Here is a 26,614-nt window from a genome sequence, read left to right as displayed (position 1 = left end):
AACAATTGCCAGAGCTTCCAGTAGGTGAAGAAGAATTTGATGTGTATCCAGCAATCCTGAATCAATGCCAAAGATGGATAGACATTTTCTATCTTGCTCAGGACAATTGTGTCAATGTAGGAAGGATACCTCCAGATGTTGAAGTAGTTACTCAGCTTGCAGCATGGATCCAGTTAGAAATGAATCACTAAGGAAGGTCTTAAGGACAATGTCCATGTCTTCTTTTAGGAAGGAATTTGATCCTAAGGTTTTGGTTTAGGACAGACGTGTGCCCTGAAGATTAGCATCAGAGATTCTGCTTGCTTAGTTCATCACTTAGACTGATCAGGTTGACAGGTCTTAGAGACATGCCCTTTAAAGTAGTGCCCAGTCCTGGTTCCTTTTTAAAATACTCACATGTAGAGTTGACGGATTTATGCTGGGCAGGGTAATGTGTTAATTTTCCTTCTTGGGCTTTTGATATTTCAGTGTTTGTAGATTGTGTTTTTTGGGGGGGAGGCATTGATTTTATTTCTTACGTATTTGTAACGTGCCTGAAGACAGTGTTGTCCTGCATGGCAGCCTAAAAATAAACAAAAAGTGCAAGTGAAGCTTTCAGTGAATTCAGGATGGAAAGCAAGATGTGCAGATGTTAGCTTGTCTTTGAAAGCTTTAGTTGTTCCTTGCCCAATACAGGCACGATAATGCACTGATCGCATAATTTTGTATTCGAACACACTGAGTTGCCTTTGGCCAGAATTAACCCATAATATTTAGCATTTCCTTTCCTCTATCCAAATCATGAGGCAGATGTTCTGTTTCTTGAGATACGTACAGCTGCAGGTTCCAGAGTTTAAGCTAACATCTGCATGCAAATCATATGCTCTGCACAGGTAACTGACTGCACCCTTTCCATCTTTGTGGCTTCTGAGTCTTACATAGTATAGCAGCCTTCCCCAGCCTGGTGCTCTCCAGATCTTTTGGATCATAACTCCCAGATCTCCTTTCCAGCATGGTGGCTTGTAATTTTGAGGGTTGCTGGAAGACATCCAGAAGGCACCAGATTGGAGAAGTCAGCCTCCTTCTATAGCTAGAATTGGTTTACTTCTCACCTTTCAATTCTTTTCACTTACTGAAAACATTTGTGTTGTACCTGCAGCTCAGCAGATGTTTGGAGGGTGATATGCAAAGGGGTCAATACATCTTTAAATTGAATGCTCCAAAGCCGTGACATTAAAAATCAAATTAGATACGGTATAGTGAAGCCTCCATTTAATGGACCCACATTTCCGTTGTGACATCCCTTCAAATTACAGACGAGACTGTTACATCAAGAGGAGCATGGGTGAGAGAAAAAAGGGAATTATCTAATGGTGTCATTTTGCAAAAAGTGCAGATTGTGTCATTTGTGATTATTTACATCATTTGCATAATGATGTCATTACGCAAAACTTGGGCAACTTGTTACAAATAATGTAATTTGTAACTTAATGGACATTTGCAATTTGATGGAGGTAGGAGAGCAAGAGATCCCATCCCCCTCCCCCCGTTGATCTATTAAATTAAGGTTTTACTTCTGTTATCGTTTAAAGAAGAAATCAAGCCATTAAAATCTGGGGTTTGCTTTATCTTTTTTTAGGAGAATGTTTGGATTTACGACTCCGAGTAAGAAACAAACAGCAGCTGGGCTTTCTCTATTTCTAGAACTCAATAAACTAGGGTGATCAGTTTATATCAGTGCAGATTTATATCTGTGGATTTTAAAAAATCACTCCCATTCAGCTCGGAAGAAAATAAAGTTTCATTTTGTTTTCCAAAAGGAGAATCATGTTTGGAATTACAAGGGTTTTTAAAGGTTGGTGAAGAGCTGTGCTGCTTGCTAGAACGGTGTTTCTCAACCTCAGCGACTTTAAGATGTGTGGACTCCAACTCCCAGAATTCCCCAGCCAGCCATGCTGGCTGGGGAATTCTGGGAGTTGAAGTCCACACATCTTAAAGTCGCCGAGGTTGAGAAACACTGTGCTAGATAAAGGGGCTTGAAATGGGTGGAGTGGGTGTGCATTTCTTTGGGTTCCTATCTTTCATCATACAACCCACAATCCTTTCTCCAGTTGTCTGCAGCGTCCCAGGATGCCTGATCTGAAAAAAGCAGAAAAGGTGCACCAGGGGTCCATAACAAAAAAGCAAACAAGCCCAACTCAGCAAATAGGAGCAGTGCCACCTGCTTCATCTTAATAACAAATAAATCCAAAAGGGTCACCAACATTTTAAAGCATCCTTGAGAACGTCGAAAGCAGGAGTCTTCTTTGTTAGGGAAGAAAACTTGTGGGAGATTGGAGGATCGGCTTCAGCTCAAAGATTCATCCAAGCGCTAAGCTCTTCATAGTAACTATCGTGCTTCCAAAAAACCGCAACCCATTTATGGTCCACCTAAAACACTGAAGCTGATAAAGATGTGATTAGCCCATTTTCTTTTTCTTGTTAAATTGCCAAGCAGTAGAAACCCTTGCTGATGGACTGCATAATATCCAGATATCTTCAATGGATGTTGGTCAACCTTCTTTCTTGGTGCAGAAGGCTCAAACAGACAACCAGAACCTCAGCAAATCCCATCTTCATGTAATGTTTTAAATGGGAGTTTGCTAACTGCATTGCTACAGTTCCTGCAGATCATTTTCATCTGGGAGAAATGCAGTTGTTTAGATTTTTTTCCCTCCCCCCTCTCCAGTTTATCTAATGACCGTGAACAGATTTGTTTCCTCTGGAACATGCAGTAGCTTCATCAGGGGAGAACCAATCTGCTGGATTCAGACTTTGGTAAAATCCAGCTGAAAAGACTTGTTTGTAGTGCCAAATTCCATGGCAACAGACTTTTGGTTAGTTTCCTTGACAGCCGTTAACTTGAAAGAAGCAAGTGATGATTTTAACCTCTGTGGGTTAACTGTGGGTGATTTCAGGAAGTGAACTGACAGCAAAATTAAAAAGGAGGATTTCATAGGAGGACATTCTTCTCCCTTCTTTAAAACGGCGCAGTTGGTTTGCACTTGTGGGATCCTTGAAATATTTTTAACTGGTGGATGTAGTTTAATAAAGTAGGTCAACCAACTCTAATGTGGCTTCTTTTTTCTTGAAAGCGCATTAAGAGGTGGTTTGTTGAAAGGCATTTGTCTGTGATTCTGAAACATCATTTTGTTTTCCTGGCTGAAAGTAGCTGACTTATTTATGTGGAATGCCCTCTGAATAATCCAAAGATACTTTCGGTCTTGGTCTGGGTCTTAAATCTCACCCTAAATTTTTGTTGATGCATCGTTTGATGTCTTTGTGTTTCAGAGTGATCGCCTTTTGATCAAGGGGGGCAAAATAGTCAATGATGACCAGTCCTTCTATGCAGACATTTATATGGAAGATGGGTTGATAAAGTAAGTACACAATAATTTTGTTTCTGTTATGGGACTAACAGGGAAATAAAAAATGTCTTAACATAGGAAGATGCCAGGCTCCATGGAAACATTGAGATAAAGCAGATAATTGATGCTTAGGGATAGAAGAAGTAAAAAAAAAAAAAAGTTTTAAGATTGAGTCCTTGAAAGTCAGGATCATTAAATTCACAGTCTACTACAAAGAAAACACGCATTGAGTTGTAGCCCAGATTTATAAATATAGATTTAAGGTTGACCACAGAGATGGGTTATTGAGAACTTGGCGACAAAAGGAAGACTTTGGTGTTTTGGGACATGGGTACTGGCACATAATTTAGATCCTGGCATCTCTGCCTATTGGGTGGAAGTCTGTTATGAAGATATGAATTGTACAGAGCAGTTGCAGGATTTCTTGCCTGGCTCCTGTGCAGTTACTGAATTAGGGCTGTGTTTGTTATAATTCAAGAGTGCAAAAAATGCACTCCAGGGTCTGCATTTGTTCAAGGCATTTGTTGCAACTCTCATGAGAAGTAACAAAGCTACCTGGTGATCATTAGGAGTGGGAAAAAAAGAAAAGGCTGCAGACTGGACTAGAGCAAATCAAGTTTGGTCTTTTGACTTGGTGGCTCTGCACCTTTGCTCTAAATCTCTCCTTTAATATCTTTGAAGACTTTCCCTTCAGCTCCCTATAGCATCTCAACTTTACTGTCCTGGAGCCCATTCCATGAAAGGCATGATCAGTGAGGGGCTTCACATTTAGTACATCTGGATGGAGGTCAATTTGTTAGATGAAATTTATATACCAGGGGTGAACCTTTAGAGATGGGGAACCAGAGTACTTAAAATATCTACACGATCAGCACACTTAAATTTAACTTATAAAAAGATGAAGAGAATAAACTGTCTTTGCTTGGTTCTGAAAAGACAGCCAGCCAAGATGGTGCCAGGCATGTCTTTCCTGGAAGGGTATTCTAGAACATAAGAGAAACACCATTTTCCACACCATGAGCTTTCTAGTACTTTCAGTTGGGACTAGGAGCAAATTGGAAGGCAATGAAGATCATATCAAACTGTCATATGTTCATAATATCTCAATTCTCTCCATAGCCTTGCTGAAGTGTTTTGTCCTAAAGGTTGATGAAAATGTGTAAATCTGTGCTCCTCTGTGTGGTTATGACATTGATACAAGATTGCCTCTAAATCCTCTTATCTCAGACAAATAGGGGAGAACCTAATTGTGCCAGGAGGAGTAAAAACCATTGAGGCTCATGGACGGATGGTGATCCCTGGAGGAATTGATGTCCATTCTCGTTTCCAAATGCCTGACCAAGGAATGACCTCTTCTGATGACTTCTTCCAAGGAACAAAAGCAGCCCTGGCTGGGGGCACCACTATGATCAGTAAGATCTCTTTATCTAATTTAAACGTAATAGCTAAAAACATGGAGAGCAAAGGATGATGCTTGTAGTGTAAAGAATGGAAGGACAGGAAGGGAAGTGACCCCTGGAACTGATGCATCAGCCTAAAAATGCAATTACATAGTGAGAAAATTAGAGTCAGTGTTTAATTGTTCAGGATGCTTCTATTTTCCCTTTGGGGCACTGTTTTTTAAACTTTTTGCTCTTAGGACCCCTTCCCATTTTTAAAGTTATGAAGGACCCCAAAAGAGCTTTTGTTTGAATGGGTTATATTTATCTATATTTACCATATTAAAAATTAAAATTGATGCATTTGTAAAATACTTATTTATTGAGTCATGTAAAAATAATAATATTAAACCCATTAGCTATTAACATAAATAAAATAATTTCATGAAAAAAACCTACATTTTTAACAAAAAACAATAATGAGAAGAGTGATGTTGTTTTAAAGTTTTGCAAAAGTCTTCAATATCTGGCCAATAATTTTGATTTTGCAGACCTCTGAGAGGGTCTTAAGGGATGCCCTGCCCCTGATACCTAGACTGGTGTTTCTCAACCTTGGCAACGTTAAGATGTGTGGACTTCAACTCCCAGAATTCCCAGCCAGCCATGAGATTTCACAGAGCAGGCTGCCTGGGTTGCTAATTTCTGTGCAAAGTTAATGTAGAGTTGTCAGGGTTTTGAAAGGTAGAATTGCCAGTTGGTTCTCCTTTTCCCATTAAATTTCTTTGGTTCCTTGCACTTTGATAATAAGATGCAGTAAAGCAAACTGGGCAATCTCTATATTTTTGTTTCTATAGCTACTTCTGCAGTGTTTCTTTTTAGCTAATGTAATTTTATCGGCTGCTTCAAGGTTAAGATTCTACTGAAGTTGTTCCCTAGATGAAAGTGTTAATGCACCAAGCCTTGTAAAACAGCTTGGCAATTAGCCCTGGAGGAATTAGATGTGTTCACATTATGTCCAGATTTGTAACGTGTGTGTGTGTGTGTATGATATATATATATCCGCTGGCTGTGTTGATAGGTTGTATTATGTCTTCAGTTTGGAAAAAAATTGCTGGCTACTGGTGTGTGGGCTGGAATGTCTTTTTGTGGGGAATGGAATAAACAAAGATTAGAGTGTCTTCTCAAGCCAGATAAGACTTGTATTTTATTTGAAGGGATCTGAACTAGAGTCTTGACTTCATTTAGGTTGTAGGGTTTTATAGGCAATGCTGAATCCTAAAGATCTTAGCAAATGGTTTGCTAGCAAATCCATCGCTGGCCTGAGAAGAGCCCTTGCACAGATTGGAGAAGATGTCAAAATATGTTCCTCGGGCTGGAAAAAATTGGGTGTCATTGAGGTTTGTATTGATTTAAAAACCAACATGAGATTTGAATGTCAAAGCATTTGAAAAGGACTCTGCTGCTCACCTTTGAGAGATTGATTTTTTTTTTTTTTTTTAAAGAAAAACAAATCAGGGCTGGAAATGTCTTCACTTGTTTCAGTGGAGATGCTGACAAGCCCTCTACAGTCCTTGGATGGTTTCCTGCACCTTTTTTCTGGAGATTTTTATTTTTTAAAATTCTGATCTGAGGGGAGAGGATGGGGGAAGAGGTGAGCTGGATCTCATGTTAAACTAGATGGATGACCCCTGGGGTACAGAAGCTGAATTTGAGCTTCTGCTTCTCCCTTTGGTCACTGCAGTTCATTATATCAGTTGGACAGACACATGATCAGTATCAACTGTTTTTAGTTGTAAACCATACCCAACCCATACCCAGGTAATAGCAAATGATGGTCTATCAAATGCAGAAGCAAATTGTCCAAAAGTGTTCTGGGAGAGAGGGAGCCTGAGGCTAGCTTGGGCTTCTTTATGTGGACACATTATACTAAATGGCTTGTGTGTCTGTGTCAAAGGCTGCAAACAGGTTCCATAGCTTCATGGGCAACATATGAGCAATTTAACATATTGCAGTGCCAATGTTTGTTCAACCATTGGTTGACTAAACCATACTGGAATGAGTTTGTACAATATGCCAAACTACATACTATGATTTACATAACTGGATTTTTTCCGGCTTGCTAATTCTTACAATGGAGGCCTTTGTTGCAAATTCATGTTACCTCTATGAAAGATTGGTTTAGTATGTAAAGTAGAAAATTCACGGGGGTAGACCTAAGCAAGGTCTATATAGCACAGTAAGCCAAAATGTGGTTTCATATTGTTGTGAAATAATGACAAGGATATATCCATAAAGTTTCTATAAGTTGAATTTGATGAAAAGAGACTTTACTATTTTTTTTGAGTTGGGTGAATCCAGCCACAGCTTACTTGTCTTTTGTAAACCCAATCATACTTCATTCAACAAATCATGGTTGAACAGTATGGCATACCATGGTTTGAAGATAGCCCTAGAATTGGCAGAGCAGAGCAAAGTTGAGTGTTCCTTTGTAGGTATAAATTCTTGGGATATTACCATGGCAGGAAGAGTGTCTGTGTAAGGGGAATTTGATTTCCCTTAGTGGATGTTTTCTCATTCTTCTAGGCTAAATAAATTTGGGCAAAGGTTTGCACATCTGTCATTGCAGTCCTTGAAGCTAAATTGGTGCTAATCCTCCACAATGTTTCATCTTGGCTGTCTTACACTACTTCTGTTGCTGATCCTTCTGAGGAGTTATTGGTTCTCAGCCTTAACAGCTGGATTGGATTTTTCAAGAAATGTATGCCTTGTCATCCATCCTCCCCACTCCCAAAGTTCTAGTGCTGGAGAGTAGGTTAGCCCATGTGACTTTCTCATGGTACAGAAATCTCACATGTGGCATTCTGAGTCATGTATAACATCTACAAATAGCCTGGGGAAAAACAAGTGAATAAGGAACACATCAAAGTAGGAGAGAAGGATGCACCATATTTTTAAAAGAAATCACATATTCATAAAATCACATTTAGGTTTTCAGTGGGCTTCCAAAAGCAAGTTTGACTAGGCCCTGATTTTAGAAGGCCGTGCTTTATTCAGTTTTTAATTCCAAACTCTTAATTTCTAACAGGGCCAAAAAAGTTTGCTCAGCCAAGAACTGCTGTGTTGAAATGACATTATTGTCCACCTCCTTTTTTCCCTCGAAACAGAAACTTCTGCATGGTTGGCCTAGATATTTTTCTTCTCTTTCCTGCCTTCCACTTCCCAAATCTGAAAAAGAGGGATTTGGCATCTTTTTCAAGCAAATCAACCACTTTTAAGTACTGTTTGCAATAGTAGATTAATTTACCCAATTCTGTATAATAATCCAGATTATGCAAAGTTATTTCATTGTAGAGAGAGAACAGAAAAAAATGGAATGGCTTCAATACATAACATGGATAACAGGGGAATTTGGTTTGCAATGGGGCACGGCATGGCATTGCATGGTGTGCTTCAAATCACTTTTATTCCAGAACTGCAGGAAAGCAATTTACAAGAAAAGGAGTGATCTGAAGACAGTACTGTAAAACAGTGTGATTGATGATGACATGTTATGGAGACTTTCTGCAGAGTATTTCAGATGTTCATCCACTGATGTTTGGTGTCCTGGTTGGGATCACAGTGACATTAAGAGAAGGACTGACACTTGCTTTGTACTCTGCTAAGCCATGAACCATGCCTGGGTTCAACAAGACTCAATGGGATGTGTAAAGTTTTAACTGTTGTTCATTACCAGCTTACACGTCTGAACTGGAGGATGGTCTGCATCTTCAAAGAGGCTGTTGGAAGAATATGAAGAACAGGCTCACAATGCAAGTTCAAACCGAGTTTAACTCCAGAATCTTTTTTAATAAGAGGACTTAATGATGTATCCCATTGCTCATAGTTCTTTGCAGAATCATAAGGAATTGCTTTGTAAGAAGTCCCACTCTGGTTGGTTCACATATAATGATGAAGCCATGTTTTGTTGAAGAGGAGCCACAGCATCTGGGTTCCTGCAGTATGCTAACTGCAGACCAGACTGTACTGTGGCTTAATGAGATGTGAGCCCAACTTCTTAACCTGTTTATTTGAGTATACTTATAGACTGCCCTAATCTGAATGACTCTGGGCGGAATGCATGAGGAGTTGAAATAGTGACTGTCTCCATACATTAGAATGACCCATGCTTAATATAGTCATAAGCTCTCAAAGCACAAAAAAGAAACAGATGTGCTTCAGTAGTCCCCTAGGGCTGTGATTAAATGTTAGATTTTCTGTGTGCCGATTGCGTGCTGTACTGTTCCCTTGTAGAACATTTGGAGGAAGAGAAGGGTCGAAGTAACTTAGGAGGAGCATGGTACACACACACATACATCATAGACATGCACACCACCATATAGATTCCAAAATATAACTTGGAAACATAGAATTCAGTCTGGCGCAATATGAGAGCTTCAGGAATGTAATGATGCAATATATTTCCAAAGAAAATAAAGCAAAACACCTTTTGTTGCCTAGATACATTACGTGATCCTTTTGGGTTGCTGAGCACCCATGAAATAACTTTTCCTTCCAGCACTGCAAAATAGCTATTGAATGGTTGGACAACCTCTTTCTTAGAAATTCTCCATCCCTGGACACCGTGGTTGTCCGAGACCGTCTTTGACTTCTTTCTCTTGTTCAAGGGTTTATTATGACTTGGCGACACAGTTAAATCCGTCGCCAGTTTTTTATTTCTTTCTCCCAGGACTTCCTTTTGGTTTTCAAACGATACCTGTTTTAAAGAACTACGTTGATTTTTTTTTTCTTTTTTTATGGAGAATAACTGTTGACAGAAAAAATGCTGCTCAATCCCTTGATGGGTTCTTTTTGAAAAAAAGAAGTAAGAGCTTTCTACTTTTATCCAAGTCATCCCACAAGTTACAAAATCTAATTGGAAACATATAAAAATGAAGAATGTGAATGAATCTGTCTTTTCCCCCTCCATTTTTGGCTATTTTTATCATCTGGATGCTAGAAAGAGTAACTGATGGTTGGATATATATGTGTATTTTTGGATACATCTCCTATTTTTCAGTGCCTTTGGATCCAGGTTTAATTATGGGTTTTTTGGCGTTTTGAAATTGAGTGACCAAAGGATAGACATTTTGTGCCTCCCTAACCTTGCTTTCTCTGAATCTCGTCCAGTTCCTTTTAAAAAGGGAGAGATTGACGAATTGAATCCAGCAGACAGAAACAGCACGTAGCGTCATTTGTTGGGCTTCTTAGACCAGAGAGGTAAACAAACTACTGTATGGCAATATCTGCAGTTGATTTAACAACTGTAGTGTATGAGCTGCTGTTTTGTTTTTCTGATCTAAAGCTAGTGCCAATCCTTCTGCTTACTGTTTTTAATTCTCAGAGGATTAATAAAAATATTTGTGGGAGAGGGGACTTTGGTTGTGTTGACTTCTCCGTTGGGGCACATGCATTTTTGTCAGATTTCCCCCCAGCACAATGATAAATCTCTGCTGTCCAGACATTCAGCCCTGCGTGATGCAGCAGCAGAAGCCTCCTAGACGTGGCACAGCTAGATAGGTTGACTTTTGCAGACATACATGCTGAAGGCACGTATGCAGGTCTGCCTGCTGCAGTTCACAGCATTCAAGACCTCCCTCCCTCCCTCCCTCCCTCCCTCCCTTCCTCAGTCAGTACATATATGTATATATATATATATATATGTATGTATGTATGTATGTATGTAAAGTTTTATATATAGAGACATATGTAAATGTATATATGTATGTATGTAAAATTTTATATGTATATATATCTAAATATGTATGTAAAGTTTTATATATAGACATATGTAAAGATATATATATATGTATGTATGTATGTAGTTTTATATGTATATATATCTAAATATGTATGTAAAGTTTTATATATATGTGTGTGTGTGTGTGTACGTGTATATGTGTATATATATGCGTGCGTGTATGTGTGTGTGTGTGTGTGTGTGTATGTGTATGTGTGTGTGTGTGTGTGTATATATATATATATATATATATATATATATATGTATACACCATCAGTTACCCTTTCTAACATTCAGAAGATAAAAATAGCCAAAAATGGAGGGGGGAAAGGCAGATTCATTCTCATTCTTCATTTTTATATGTTTCCAATTATTTGTAACTTGTGGGATTAATATTATGACTTTATCTAGCCCTGGATATCCTCCCTGTGATCTGCAGTCTCTTAGAATCATCACATTTCTGATCTAAAGGTTGCCTCATTCTTGCGTGTACTCACAATAGCATGTGAGATTTCAGACATTTTGAATGTTTTTGACTTATTATTAATTTAATAATATATAGTATATAACATTATCTAGCCCTGGATATCCTCCCCATGGTCTGCAGTCTCTTATAGTCACCACATTTCTGATCTCTCTAAAGGCTGCATCATTCTTGCATGTACTCACAAAAGCATGTGAGATTTCAGACATTTTGAATGTTTTTTAACTTACTAGTTCAAATCAGTGTTTCTCAACCTTGGCCACTTTAAGATTAAAGTCCCAGAATTCCCCAGCCAGCATGGTTGGCTGGAGAATTCTGGGAGTTGAAGTCCACCCATCTTAAAGTGGCCAAGGTTGAGAAACACTGATTTGAATCATGCAAGAGGTTGCTCAAGGCTTTCAGGGATACAACATATTACTTAGCAATAATACAGTGGGACAAAAAAGTATTTAGTCAGCCACCAATTGTGCAAGTTCTCCCACTTAAAAAGAGAGACCTGTAATTTTCATCATAGGTATACCTCAACGATGAGAGACAAAATGAGGAAAAAAATCCAGAAAATCACATTATCTGATTTTTAAAGAATTTATTTGCAAATCATGGTGGAAAATAAGTATTTGGTCACCTACAAACAAGCACGATATCTGGCTCTCACAGATCTGTAACTACTTCTTTAAGAGTCTCCTCTGTCCTCCACTGGTTACCTGTAGTAATGGCACCTGTTTGACCTTGTTATCAGTATAAAAGACACCTGTCCACAACCTCAAATAGTTACACTCCAAACTCAACTATGGCCAAGACCAAAGAGCGGTTGAAGGACACCAGAAACAAAATTGTAGACCTGCACCAGGCTGGGAAGACTGAATCTGCAATAGGCAAGCAGCTTGGTGTGAAGAAATCAACTGTGGGAGCAATAATTAGAAAATGGAAGACATACAAGACCATTGATAATCTCCCTCGATCTGGGGCTCCATGCAAGATCTCACCCTGTGGGGTCAAAATGATCACAAGAATGGTGAGCAAAAATCCCAGAACCACACGGGGGGACCTAGTGAATGACCTGCAGAGAGCTGGGACCAAAGTAACAAAGGCTACCATCAGTAACACACTATGCTGCCAGGGACTCAAATCCTGCAGTGCCAGATGTGTCCCCCTGCTTAAGCCAGTAGATGTCTGGGCCTGTCTGAAGTTTGCTAGAGAGCATTTGGATGATCCAGAAGAGGATTGGGAGAATGTCATATGGTCAGATGAAACCAAAGTAGAATGTTTTGGTCTAAACTCAACTTGTCGTGTTTGGAGGAGAGAGGATGCTGAGTTGCATCCAAAGAACACCATACCTACTGTGAAGCATGGGGGTGGAAACATCATGCTTTGGGGCTGTTTTTCTGCAAAGGGACCAGGACGACTGATCCTTGTAAAGGAAAGAATGAATGGGGCCATGTATTGTGAGATTTTGAGTGAACACCTCCTTCCATCAGCAAGGGCATTGAAGATGAAACATGGCTGGGTCTTTCAGCATGACAATGATCCCAAACACACCGCCCGGGCAACGAAGGAGTGGCTTCGTAAGAAGCATTTCAAGGTCCTGGAGTGGCCTAGCCAGTCTCCAGATCTCAACCCCATGGAAAACCTTTGGAGGGAGTTGAAAGTCCGTGTTGCCCAGCGACAGCCCCAAAACATCACTGCTCTAGAGGAGATCTGCATGGAGGAATGGGCCAAAATACCAGCAACAGTGTGTGAAAACCTTGTGAAGACTTACAGAAAACGTTTGACCTCTGTCATTGCCAACAGAGGATATATAACAAAGTATTGAGATGAACTTTTGATATTGAGCAAATACTTATTTTCCACCATGATTTGCAAATAAATTCTTTAAAAATCAGACAATGTGATTTTCTGGATTTTTCCCCCCATTTTGTCTCTCATAGTTGAGGTATACCTATGATGAAAATTACAGGCCTCTCTCATCTTTTTAAGTGGGAGAACTTGCACAATTGGTGGCTGACTAAATACTTTTTTGCTCCACTGTATGTAACCAGACAACAATGACCTGTTAACAAACCATTAGTTATGGTTTGTTAAAACCATAACTAATGGTTTTAACCATTAAAAAGTACAGGTTTAGCGTGATTTCTGAACCCAGACATTGCGTTCATATCTCAAGGAGGATCCAATTTTGCAGCCTGAAATTGCAAGTTGTGAAGAGATTTTCAGTGTTATACTATATTTATTCCCACAAAACCCATCCTAAATTGGGAAGAATGGCTTAGGGTTTTAAGTAGAACTCCCTGTTCTGCTTTAGAAAAAGCAGTGGTCAATCTTAATGAGGAAATAAGCAGACTGTGAAGAGAATCCATTGAGGAGCCCATCTCACAAAAACATAACTTCAAAATCCACATTCTTATCTTTTGAAAAATGCACCATTCTTTATTTCAGACAAAACCATATATGGGTGTGCATTTCACGTTAAAATCTCCCCCGCTCCCCCGCATCTCAGAATTTAAGCTAATCAAGAAAAGGAGCTTAATTTTCCTAGATTGCTACCCCTGTTAGCTTTTTTGAACTAGTTTTATTTTTTTCAAGTAGAGATTGCACGTAAACGTTTTCATAACTCAGCCTTCTTACTAGCAACGTAAGGCCTGCTTCAGATGTATCTAGATTAAGCTGAGTGTTACTACAGACACTTTCTTGGCTAGACAGTTCTCTTTTGCTCCTGGCTAAGAAAAGCTGATTCTCTCTTAGTTTCTCTGTTGACTCTGTTCTTGGCAGTTCTTCTCTCCTGCTAAAGGTCAGAAGAAGCAGTGAGGAAGGGAAGCAGTTGGACCCGTTGAGCATTATTAGAAAAAAGCCACCACGGGCATTGCTGGAGTGAATTGAGCTAAAATTCATTTTATTAATATATGTAAAATCATTCACATATTTATTATTAGTAGCAGGAGCTTTCTACTTGGGCAGTCACCAAGTATTTTGAATTGATCGTTGCTACTGTAACTTAGAGGCTTCTGTTTCTCAGAGGCTACAGGAAGTGTTGTCTTGCCTTCTACGCTGCACTAAACAAGTTTGGTAAAGTGTGGGATGGTTGAAAGCCCATTCCTAGGAATGTTGCATGTTGGATGCCAAGCACAGCAGTGTGTTGTTGGTCCCAAATGTGCCTGTAGTGGCACCAACTCCAAACTCATACGTTGGGAGGCAACCAGGCAGCTTGCACTTAAATTGGCTTTTAAAGGAAATGGTTGGGAGACAAACATCTCAGTGTCATCTGATGCTGGGATAGTAAATAATGTTAGGCTGAACCATGTTACATTAATGTTCAGACTCTTAAATCTTCTCTGGGGTGGGGTGAGGAGGTAACTGCTAAATATTTGAATTCATTTCTACCCTATAATTTATTATTTCATCATCTGTCTATGTAGCATCAGATGACTCTTCACGATGATCTCTTTGTTTCTCTGCATTGTGAATAAACAAGGTTTTGTTCTGCTTTTTGTTTTTCTAAATGTAGAAAACTTGGACAATCTCTACAGAAAGTTTTTACTTAAACTTAATGTCTACTGACGTTAATCACTTCCCCAGCTATCAGGGCTGACTGCTAATGGACGAAATGAAAAAAAATCCACAATGCTTTTAATGATCAACAAGAGTGTATGTGTGTGCTGGAATGTCTGCAGGAGTGTGTAGGTGTCACAAAAGTCCTGATGGCCAAGATGGTGTGATTGAACCCCCATCCCTTTCTTAGGTGACATTTTGGGGGTATGGTTGTGTATGGCATGTGTGTCAGTAAGGTTAGGAAGAGTCTCCTGTGTTAGAATTATAGAGTGGCTTCTCTAGGGGGCATAGGGAAAAATCCTGAGGCTGGTTGGAGTATGAGTGTTTGTCTCTGGGGAACATACCACAACGTTGTGTGGCCCATTTCATTATTTTTATCCTGCATTTCCATTTACTTAAAAGAAAATGCACACAAAAGCCTTTGGTACATAGGAGATTCAAAGGGCATGCTTGTTCTGCCCGTTAACATCAGCCATGTTATGCTTCTGTTCTCTGCATGGATTTTCCCATCTCCATATTATATCTACAGGGATTGTGGCTTTGCATTGGTGATCAAGTCTTCATGGATTATGTGGAGTCCCAAAGGGTTGGGGTTACAGTGAGACTGAAGAAGCCTTGTCTCATGAGAAGATTCTTGGGCTTTCCCTGATTGTTGAGTCCTCTTGCCCTTTCTTTTCCTGGAAATACAAATGAATGTGCGGGGCGGAATTCTGTGAACTATCTTGGGGGTGGGTTGGGTTTATTTTTTCAGGCATCTTCCGTCAGGCCAAGGTGTCAGGACCAAATTCTTATGTTCCTCAAAAGCTTGCACTCTTTTCTTTCCAAAAGATGTTGGTCCAGTGAAAGAATTCCCTTTATAATTTCTGAATTGGCAACACTCCTGTAAAAATAAATGCACTTCTATAGAAAGTCAGTATCTGTGGGTGTAGCAGGTAAACAAAACACATCTATTCTTAGGGATGCTGGATCTGGGCTGTAAAAAAATTGGATGATCATTGATAAGCAGCAAAGTGATACAAAATGTTCCTGCCAACTAAGGATATTAAATTTTTGTAGCCCAGATCTGAAAGCTGTATTCAGGAACAAATCAAGATGGCTATGATGACCACGTATGAGCAGTGCAGTTGAATTCCTTCTAATCTTTGAAAGATCGTTAGGCTTGTTTAATTGAGTGCTGAGTAATGGTTGCGCTCTTCGTTTTGGGTGGACGGTTGCAAAATGGAACAATAGTGGAGTTATGTAGATTTGACTGTGTTTTGGAAAGGGAAAATGGGTGCTTGAGACTGATACTTTGCTTTGTAACATGCTAGCTTTCCACTTCTAAAAACTGAAGTATGTTTTTGTTTTCATAAAAACTAAGTGGGAAGGGGAGCCTGCTGGACACTGCAAGAAACATCCTTGTACCCACTGTTGATTATGAATGCCAGACTCTTAATAGTTTGCCAACCACAATGGCTGAGTTTCACACAACATACGAAGCCTAAGACAGATAACTTCATTGGGAAACATGTGAACCAGGCCAGTAAACTGTATTCAGAAGTTTTACTCATAGATTCATCAGTGGGCCAGCAAAGCCAAATTTCTAGTCTGTCTCTCTGGGTCTTTAGCATAGGGCAAGTCAGCTTTTGCATGGGCCATTGAACCCATGAAGGCTTCTGCCTTATTTATAAGGGTGTATTGTTGAGAATGAATGGCTGACTAAACACACATAGTTTGTTGTCCCTACCAACTTTGGCAAGATGCTGGCCCTTCAATTCCTGATCATGAATTAGTTTGTTGATTCCCAACGTTGTTTAATAGCATCCTGGCATTCTTGTTGCTTCAAGTGATCCAGAACTAAATCTCTCATCCTTAAAAATCTTTTCAGATCGACTTTCATGTCTTGCTATGCGTTGATAACAAAAATCTTGATGGAGTGGGAGGGGGAAAACACTGGCTAATTGGGAGCCAACCTTTGGGCCAGTCCACGCATCTAGGCATTGTTTTATCAATGGTTGTGCCAGATGCATACAAGACTTGTAGCCTTGTAGCTTATTCAGTCATCCCCAACTTTGTGATCTCCAGATGTGCTGTTGGCACTGTACCTCTCAGGATTCCTTGTTTATATGGGCATGTTCTGGGATTTGTAGTCCATGCATGTCTAAGGATCTTGTATGAGATAAGTTGGAGATAGGTGGTATTGTTCGAATGAAGCTGCAGAGGTTTTTTTCCTCCCTGCATCTGTGATTGTCATTTAGATTTACCATGATTCTGACTGTCATGTGACTAATTTTGGTGCTTCTTAAATCCTTGTGGCTCTGCTGCTTCTGCATAATTATGCTTATTTTAATTAAGGAGCGCTTCCAGCCCTGTAAAACAAAAGCAGAATGTCAGTGTCTCTTTTAAAAAAATAAAGATAGTTGTTCCACAAAAATTTGCCCATTGCTGCCCTTTGCGTTAATGCTCCTGGTGGAATGCTGTTCTTAAATTTCATTTTCTTCCTATGCTGATGCTTCATGAAAGGTTTCTTTTACTTCAGCTCTTCTTCTGTGTGTGTGTGTGTGTGTGTGTGCTTCCAAGAAAGAAAATGAATGTGAATGCACAGTATTTTGTGGAGTTCATGGATATATTAATTGCACTGATCATCTCTAAGGTTGATTATTGTTTTTAAGCGAGCACATAATGTTTCAGGGTGGCTTCTTGCCAACTCTGCACATAAAAACACACAGATAAGCTAACAGTGGGTAGCCTTGTTGTCTCGTTTGCCTAGTGCCTGTTTTGGTTTGGGCTTTTTGAAAAAAACTTGAACGGGTGAATTTCTTCAAGCAAGAGCAAAAAGAAACAAAAAACCAATGCAAGAATTTATCTGTTTATGAGACCTTTAGTTTGTGCCTAACTCACACAGATACGACTCTGAATGGTGTGCATCAGTATAAAACAAAAATCCAAGTACAATTAGGAATAGCAACCATTAATAGATGATTGGGAAGAAGAGTGAATTTTGTATACGTTTGTCAGAGTTTGATCCTTTCATGATGCCTTTTGGGTTGGATTGCTTTGACTCTCTTTTTCAACAGTGGTTGGGAGACATTGCTATACTCATCCTAATTTCAGGATTATTATTCTTGTTTTTGACGGGCTTTTTATGAGCAGGAGACTAGTGAAATCTCAAAGCTACTTTGCTGTGAACTGAATCTAAATTAAGTCTATTCAAGTGATGGCCCAAGAGGGATTTTACAGGGCTGTATAAACTGTCCACATCCTAGCCTTGTGGATTGTTACAGTGGGAAAGAAACAGCAAAGCCAGATCATCAGGATCACATCCTGACATCTGGCAGGGAAGTGATAGTTGAATATTTATCCATTGTCTGTGTTTCCGGAGCTCCATTGGGATTAAGTTAATTGGTTGTTTATTTTATACTAGCAAGTTCTACTAAGAAATAGGACATTCATTGTATATGTATTATATAGGAGATGTTCATACAGAGCTTTGGGTAGGCAAAAGGTAATTCTTCTCTGCTGTTTCCTCCCTGGGCCACAGAAAGCATTTCCTATATATACCAAAGAGAAATGGCCATATCCTATGTCAGATCATTGGAGTATCTGTCTTAGTATTAGTTATTAGGGCTGGGTGATACTGATTTGAATATCTGATTTTAAAACTGTTTGATCATTTCTCTGAATCAACTCTTTGGATCAGGACATCAAATCAAGTTACATGCCTCCAAAATGCTTGGATGAGTTGAAAGTGTTTGATATGGGTGCAAAATCAATGCTGAACTTTGAATTGGTGTTCCAGATATTACACTACACCCACACCGACACACCACACTTGATTTTAGCCAAAAGCAGAGAAGGGGATTTTCCAGATAAATTTGAAACAGTTGACAAATTGACAAATCTGATTTTGGCTGATGAGCACATTCCTGTGAGTAACATCACTGCCAAGGCAGCAGTTTGAAGAAAGAGCTCTTTCTTCAGCCTTACCTGGAGAACCTGGAGATTGAACCCAAGACCTTTTGCAGCAGAAAGCATGCTCTGCCACTGAATTACTTCCCTCCACAAGGCAAGACTCCACTGGGTCTAGAGGGAGCAGTTGTGAACAGGTTGGGATCGTTGTAGAAAGCAGGATAGGAGGACCGTGTGAGAGATCTGCTAGGAACTAATATGTATACTCTGTGTTAAGAGGAATGCACAACAGTTCAAACTTCGATCTAACAGTCCTCTTTGTTGTATCCACCTAGAGCAGAAATGGATAACTTCCATCCCGTGGGTTTAATTCAGTCCAGCAGATTCCTACATACATCCAGGTCCAATTCAGGGTTTTGGTTATCACCTTTAAAGCCCTACATGACATGGGACCGGGTTACCTGAGGGACCGTCTCACCCCCATTATATCTACCTGTCCCACCTGGTCAGGCAGGGAGGGTATGCTGTGGATCCTGTCGATGAAAGAATGTCGACTGGCGGGGTCCAGAAAGAGAGCCTTCTCTGCTGTGGCCCCCGCCCTATGGAATACTCTTCCCCCAGAGGTGAGGCAGGCCCCAACTCTCTTGTCCTTCCAGAAAGCAGTCAAGACCTGGCTCTGCCAAAAGGGCAACCAACCCCGGGGGGGCTAGTACCCTGAAGTTGCTCCCATATGTTAACATCCTACTGACCATCAACAACTTGGAAGATATTATCTGTGTATGTGTTTGGTTTTTATTCTATTTTTATGTGTATTTTTTATTGTTTTTATTGTATTTTAATATTTATTGCTGTTTTATTGTGAACCACCCAGAGTCACTTTTTGTGAGATGGGTGGTATCTGAATTTGAAAAATAAACAAACAAATAAATAAATAAATACACAACCTGCTGCATCAGGCCATCTTGTCCAGGATTCTGTGTTGCACAGTGGCTATCCCAGTGCATCCTGAAAACTCAGAAGCATGGCTGGCAGGTTAATAGTCTTCTACATTACTCCTTCCTAAAAGCTGAAATTCAAAGCATGCTGCTTGTGAATCGAGGTAGTAAACGGCCATCAAGCCTACTCGCTATGGATTACCCAGTCCTCCATGAACTTGTCCAGTCTCCTTTTAAGACCAATAGAATGAATGATGGTGGTCATAATCACTTTGGAAATAAACTCCATAATTTATTGCATAAGGTAAAAACAAGTTCATCCTTGAGTCCTCTAGTGAGATCTCTCCCCTTCTCCAAGGACCATCTTCTACCACTGATGGTGAGAACCAACTCTTACAGGAAATTAACTTGCAGTGCCTGCAATAGTAATATAGGGTTGAGATTTTAGGAGGGAAGAGCTTCTCACCTTCAAATTGAAGAGCTGTAGAGCAATTAGTCCATCCCTGGAGCTGGATTGAGTTCCCACCCCTAGTCCTGATTTTAAATATGCCAGTTTGCTATTGTTGATGCTGCTGTGAAGCTACAAAAGACCTGCAGGGCTTTAATGTCTGCTTTTCTCATGGAATTTGATTTGTGTAGCACTTAAATGTGTTTTCCAAACAGTAAATTATTTTTCATCAATAGCTGGCATCTGGCTGATCAGATTTAATGCATGGTGCTGGTCTTGGCTTAATGCAGCCTTGAATGGTCAAAGGAGCTCAGTGTTGTGCCTGAGTCTTCTCCTTCTCTTCTTCTGAATGGGTCTCTTGCTCTTTCTAGTACTTATTGTTCTGATGTTTTGTTTATTTTTATGATCTTTTGAAGGGACAGCTGCTTTAAACATTATTAATAAGATTGAGAAACAGTTTTCTAAATTAAAAGCCATATGTTTAGCTTGGAAAAGAGAAGGCGGATGGTATGTTACAAAAACTTGGATTTCACATGGTCTTGGTAAGCAGGACAATTTCCAATGAGTTTAAGCTAAAGGTGGGTATATTTAAGGTAAATGTTTGTAGAAATGTCTTGATGGCCAGTGATAGGAATTAAATGGTATGGATGGCTTTCCCTCCTTGATAGCCATCTACTTTTCTCTGCAATTGGTACAGGCAGTCCTCAGCTTACAACAGCAATTGGGACTGGAATTGCTGTCATTGAGCAATGTGGTTATAAATCATGATATCACATGACCACATTGCTTAGCAACAGCAATAATGGCAGTCCCAGTTGCCATCGTTAAATGAGCACCTCACATCACCCCGACTTCCGACTTCCTACCAGTGTCCCCGTTGATTTTATTTGTGGGAAGCCAGCAGGCAATGTAAGAAATTGCAATCACGTGACTGCAGGGACACTGCAACGGCTGGAACAATGAGGACCCATCATAAGTACCGCTCATTCAGTGCTGTCGTAACTTTGAATGGTTGCTGAACAAATGGTCATAACCCAAGGACTCCCTCTACATGAAGCAGGATGTTGGCTTCTCTGTCTTCTGCAATCTGGTGCCCTGTCCTCTGAATGTGTTGGACTTCAGTTCCCAGAATCCTTGAACCATGGTGCCTGTTCTGTGTTGGTTGCAGAATTCTTGGAGTTTGTTCCCGACACATCTAGCAGGCAGGATTAGATGTTCTACAGTACTCACCTTCCACATTTAGAATCCTGTGACTCTAGACCTTGTGAGTGTGAGTTAACGGTTGGACATGTCTCACTTTTCTTTCTTCAGTTGATCACGTTGTTCCTGAGCCAGGCACCAGTTTGATCTCTGCATTCGATCAGTGGCGAGAATGGGCAGACAGCAAGTCCTGCTGTGATTACTCTTTGCATGTGGATATCACAGAGTGGCATAAAGGGGTTCAGGAGGAGATGGAGGCCTTGGTTAAGGATCATGGTAAGTCCTGAGAATTTTTGAGTACCTGTACAATAGTCATATTCTAAGCTAGTACCAAGCCAGCTGTGTCCTAATTTTGTTGTCTAAAAATGTACTTTCCAATTTCTCCTGGTAGGAGTATTCCCCCTTGCTCAAAACTGGATGAACAGACCTGCTGACCAATAAAGCAATAAAACATTGAAGAGCTTTCAGGCTGAATGGCCTCGGTTTTTTTTGTTCTGACCTTTCGCCAGCAGCTGTGGCTGGCATCTTCAGAGGCAGGGTGAGTTGCTTTGTGGTATACCTCTCGGCAGCTCACGGGCCGAGCACAGCTGCTGGCGAAAGGTCAGAACAAAAGAAAATGAGACCACGGCCATTCAGCCTGAAAGCTCATCACGACTTCTCTGATGCCAGCCGTGCAAACCTGCACCGGTAAATAAAGCAATAATTGAGATTATATCAAGCCTAAAGCTGATGATAGTAGTTAATGCTTCTTGCAACAAAACATTGCAGGGTGCAATTTATAAGAGCTCCAAATAATCTGTTCCACTCTCCCCCTACCTTTTTTTTTTTCACAAATCCCCCTGACACTTCCTGTGCCTTCTGAAAATGCTAGTCTCCCGTGCATTGCTGGGAAGGTAGCCTTTGAATTTTGTTCGAGTCTGTGTTTTTCCCTTGTATTTAAGCCTGAGGCTCTGTTGATCTCTCCCTTTTGACCATGGATGAAGGCTTTGGTTATGTGAGGACCAGCATGCAGATCATTTATCTTGCTGTCAGGAGTGGGATGTGGCAACAGCTGTTAGACTCTGCAGAATGTAGCTGTAGCAACTGCAAATGAGTCAGCAGTTGAATGTCATCTGAAAAGAATGGCTTTGCACTTTCTTTTCTTTGCTACTTCTGGTCTTGCTTTATAATTGTCACTGGTTTGGGGCAATTAGGACTCCCATCATGAGCTTTTGTTAGGGATCATGGGCAAAAAGTAAATCAGCTCCATCAGTTGATGACAACTTTATTAGGTGATGCCTACCTGTGAAAAACGATCTGATGGTTTCCTTCACGCCTTGGACACTGCTTTCTCTAGCATTCTGAACTGGTGCATATTAGAACTATTATGGGATAGGATTTGCCCAGACTGCAGCAACTGACTGGTGCTCTCCACACTTGTTGGAGGTCAGTTTGCACAAATCTACATCCAGTGGAAGTTGCATTTGAACATGACTGATGGGCATCAGGTCTAGGCAAGACATACACCCCAGCACTGCTATTCTTACACGTAGATTCCTCTGTATATGGAATGGTGATTCACTTCTCAGTCTCTCTTTCTAATAGGAGTCAATTCCTTCTTGGTGTATATGGCTTTCAAGGACCATTTTCAGCTAACAGATTCTCAGGTAAGGCAGCTGAGCGGCTTCTGAACATTGCACTTCCACCTTACCTGAAGGCTGGGCCTGGTCATATTGCACAGTATAACTGGCTCTGTGAGACCTGGATGAACAGGAATATCCTATTCCCAAATTAAGAAGTAGGCAAATTGGTTGGCTGCCTCTTGAACAAACTTGTGCCAAGGAATTTGGCAGATCCCTGCAGCTGAGTTGGAAGTTTCTTGAGTAGCAAGCACAACTTTTTGAGTTTTGCTAGTATGTGGAGTTTTTTAAGCCTTCCCAACCCCATTCCTTTTCCTTTTCTCCAGTATTGTCAATTGGATGATAAGTGGAACTCTGGCAGGAAAAAACACACAACAGTCTTTGCTCCTATCAGCCAGGATTAATGCATGCAACACATTTGGACAAAAGTTCTGGAAGTGATTTCTTCATCTGTCTACAAAATTGATTGAAAATCAATCAATCTCTCTCTCTCTCTCTCTCTCTCTCTCTCTCTCTCCTTCCTTCCTTCCTTCCTTCCCTCCCTCCCTCCCTCCCTCCCTCCCTCCCTCCTGTTTCTCTCCTTGTAAAGACAACAATTTATGTTTTTCCCCCTTTCTTCTCCTCCTAGAGTCATTAAGAGTTGGCCGGCATGCAAGTTTAATAATAAATAAACAAATAGCCTTCTAAAAACTTCCTCTGTTTTTTTTTCTCGCACATATATACATTCGCTCACTCTTTTATTCTAGATCAGCCTTCCCAACCCAGCCTGTTTCAGTTATGGATGGGAGTATATTTCCCAAAATTATGCTGGAATTGTAGGGATTGTGGTCAACCATTTGGGTGGATCTCAGTTTTCATGCAAATGCCCTTGCACTGCTTGAGGGCAACAGGAGGAGCACATTGTTTATGCATTACATCTTTGATCCATCCATTAACCAAAGTTTTCCAGATTGTTTTGCTTGCAGGCATGTGTATGAAACAGGATGACCTTTGGGTCACTTTAGCGGGGTTCATTTATGCTTTATTTAATTAGCTATTAGATTAGAGCCTTTGCTGTAGAATGCCATCAGATTTAGTTTCAAATCCTTCCTTGCTTTTGATACTTGATGGCCAGCCTTGGGAGGACCATTTCTTTCCAGCTTAACCTGCTATGTTCTTATCCAACAGTATTTTAAAGTGGAATAATGTCTTGCCAGTCCATGGAAGAACTGTGGAACAATTGAAAATATTCGTACTAGGCCCTGTCTTTATATAATTTTGATATTGTTCAAAACTGATTTGACCACTGCAGGATTGGTGAATGGGCTTGCAGAGCTCCAGTATAGGGTCTTTGATGCTGGTGCTGAAGAAGATCATCAACATGTAAATCATGGGGACTGATTTATATAAACAACAATAATTTAAGTAGTTTATAAGACACTTCCCAGCAATTTTCAGCTGATTGCAATGGGGAGAAAATAATGGAGAGCTAGACAGCATCTCATTTGTTTTAGTCATAAGGAATTTTTGCCCTAAGTCTGAAAATTCCTGGACGGTGTCCAAATAAACATAGAACTGAGCTCAGTGACTTTAAAGAGACTTTGAACTTTGAGTAGGAATATGAGCTTTTAAAGTAACATAAAATAGATTGGGAAGTAGCTCGGGAAAATGCGTGTTTTCTTTTTCTCCAGATTTATGAGGTCCTGAGTGTAATCCGTGACATTGGTGCAATAGCTCAAGTCCATGCTGAGAATGGTGACATCATTGCAGAGGTAACTCCTGTTTGTAGTGCTGTTAGTAGTGTTTCCAAATGGGCTTATTACACCTGTGATTCTGAATTTGGCCATACAATTTGCAACTTAAAAAAGGAGGTTAAAAAAGGTGTATTAGAAGGAGAAAATATGCCCAGAATGCATTTTATCAGAGAAACTTGCTTGCAGAAATGTGTATGTTGTGAGAATTACATTGAAAAATCCAGATAGTAGGGGAAATGTGCAGTTAAAAGTAAACTAATTTTAAACTAATATTACAATAAATTGCAAATTCAATGAGAAATGGCAGAGAACAAGACTAGACAAATGAGAAACTAAATGATACCAAACATGAGAGATCACACGTTACACGTTGTGTCCGCGTAATGCAAGGACACAAAAATTTGATGCTTGCACTTTTTAGTCCTGATAACTAGAGAACACCTAGTATAGGTTAAAACAGGGTTGATTGGGTAGTTTGTGATTCAGTGTATGGATCAGATCACACATTAAGCCATGTTATGGTTTACTTGTTTGAGGTAGAATGTTTCTTAGTACAGGAATTGTGTTCTGTCATCTAGGGTTTAAGATTTAGGATGTTATGTGAAGCCCACCTAGAAACTGGCCAGGCCGATAGAAGATCTTACTCTAGAGTGGAGCTAGAGGACTTAGTTCAGAATTGGAAGATCTGACGTTAGCTAGTAAAATATGTTTGATCTCTGCCCTTTCTCCTTATCCTTTAGGAGCAACAAAGGATCTTGGAACTGGGAATCACTGGCCCTGAAGGGCATGTGCTGAGCAGGCCTGAAGAAGTGAGTGCATTAAAATGTTTACCTTGTTCCTTGGTTTTGACTGCACTTCAGAGGACCAGCAACAGTGATGGAACACTGCATCCTAAAGTCAACTATTTGTATTATGTATTTAGTGGTCTGTAGGTAGAGAAGTGACTTGTACTTTACATGCAAAAGGTTTGTGGGTCCGTCTCTTGCATCTTCAAGCTTTTTTTTTTTTTTTAAATAGTACTGACAGGTAAATTACTTGCATTTTTTCCTACAGGGTCTCACTGAATGTGTTAAAAGAGAATTAACTTTAGAAACTCTTTCACCGTGGAATTCTTTCAAAAGTGAATGAGCAAAGTATTATTTCACTTATTTAGTGCTAGATATACTTTTTCACTGTACAAACCTTCCTCCAGCCATCTCCACCCTCTATAACTTCTCATTAAACCCCAAGGAAACCTGGCCCAGTCTGGCCCTTAAAAAGTGGTTGGATAGATTCCCTTCCCTTGGAGAAATACAGAGAAGTAAACCACCCAATTTCTTTGGTGATAGGTAAAGAATTTCAGAAGGTCATTTTATGTCCAAAAAGGAGGAGAAGGGGAAGAAAGCGCTGAAAGATTGTTGAATACCTCCTCTGAGTGTAGATGTTTCTAGTTTTAGTTCTCTGTATCTCCAGAATGATTGAGAAAGAATTTAATGTGAAACCTGGAAGAGTTGCTGCTGGGCGTTGCAGATAGTACTGACTAAGGACGTGTAAACCATTGTGTTCCAGAGGCAGAACATTCCAGTGAATTCCATTCTTCCCCTGGATCACACTGATCCAGCTGTTTAGGGAATGATCCAGCAGTTTATTAGAAGTAAATCCTCTGAAACAGAAAGTGCTCTGTGTGGGCTGAATGTGGTTAATTCGAGAATGTTCCATATCTGGAATAGAACATCTACATTTAGTACTGACCTAGGTAGGCTAAGAAGCTGATGACCTGGTGTAAGGTCGCTCCCTGTGGGTGTTCGTTTGAAGGATTTTCTAAAGGATGGAGCACCAACGGTGTCAGTGGTGGAAAGTGACACACCAGAGTCTTCTGCCAGGAGATGGAGGAAGGAAGCATTCCAGGATGTTGAATTTGAGTGGGTGAAAAGCAGTCCTGAAAACACTGGAGATCAAAAGCTTGCGTTGGAGGTCAGGGGAGGGAAAGGAGGAGGAAAGCAGACAGCCATGCTGAGAGGAAGAAAATAGGACTCCTCACACCCATATTTCCCCAAGAAATTGTTGCAGAGTTCCCATACTTACTTGCATTGCTCCCAAATCGACATCCTTGGCTTTGCATCACAAAAATTGAGACAGCCAGGGTGCTGTGGTGACCAGGTTGTCAGACTAGGACTTGCCAAAAGCTCACTAGATGACCATGGGTCCATCACGGCTCTTCGGTCCAAGCAATTTCATTGA

General features: G+C 40.3%; 1 protein-coding gene across 3 annotated transcripts in view; it reads left to right on the top strand.

Annotated features, from left to right (window-relative positions):
- DPYSL2 (dihydropyrimidinase like 2) overlaps window positions 1-26,614 on the top strand; it is a 100,643-nt gene that overhangs the window by 54,641 nt on the left and 19,388 nt on the right. For all 3 annotated transcript variants that reach the window (XM_088152140.1, XM_088152139.1, XM_007424543.3), the window contains 6 exons: window positions 3,310-3,398; window positions 4,614-4,798; window positions 21,154-21,318; window positions 22,627-22,688; window positions 24,332-24,412; window positions 25,135-25,203. In XM_088152140.1, the coding sequence (XP_088008266.1) occupies window positions 3,310-3,398; window positions 4,614-4,798; window positions 21,154-21,318; window positions 22,627-22,688; window positions 24,332-24,412; window positions 25,135-25,203 (651 nt within the window). The remainder of the gene's footprint in view (window positions 1-3,309; window positions 3,399-4,613; window positions 4,799-21,153; window positions 21,319-22,626; window positions 22,689-24,331; window positions 24,413-25,134; window positions 25,204-26,614) is intronic.

Source organism: Python bivittatus, unplaced genomic scaffold (assembly GCF_059951505.1).
Source record: "Python bivittatus isolate LINGU-HERP-01145 unplaced genomic scaffold, Pbiv_v1 ctg000680_np1212, whole genome shotgun sequence".
NCBI classification, from domain to species: domain Eukaryota; kingdom Metazoa; phylum Chordata; class Lepidosauria; order Squamata; family Pythonidae; genus Python; species Python bivittatus.
This window is presented reverse-complemented; position numbering and strand designations above follow the sequence as displayed.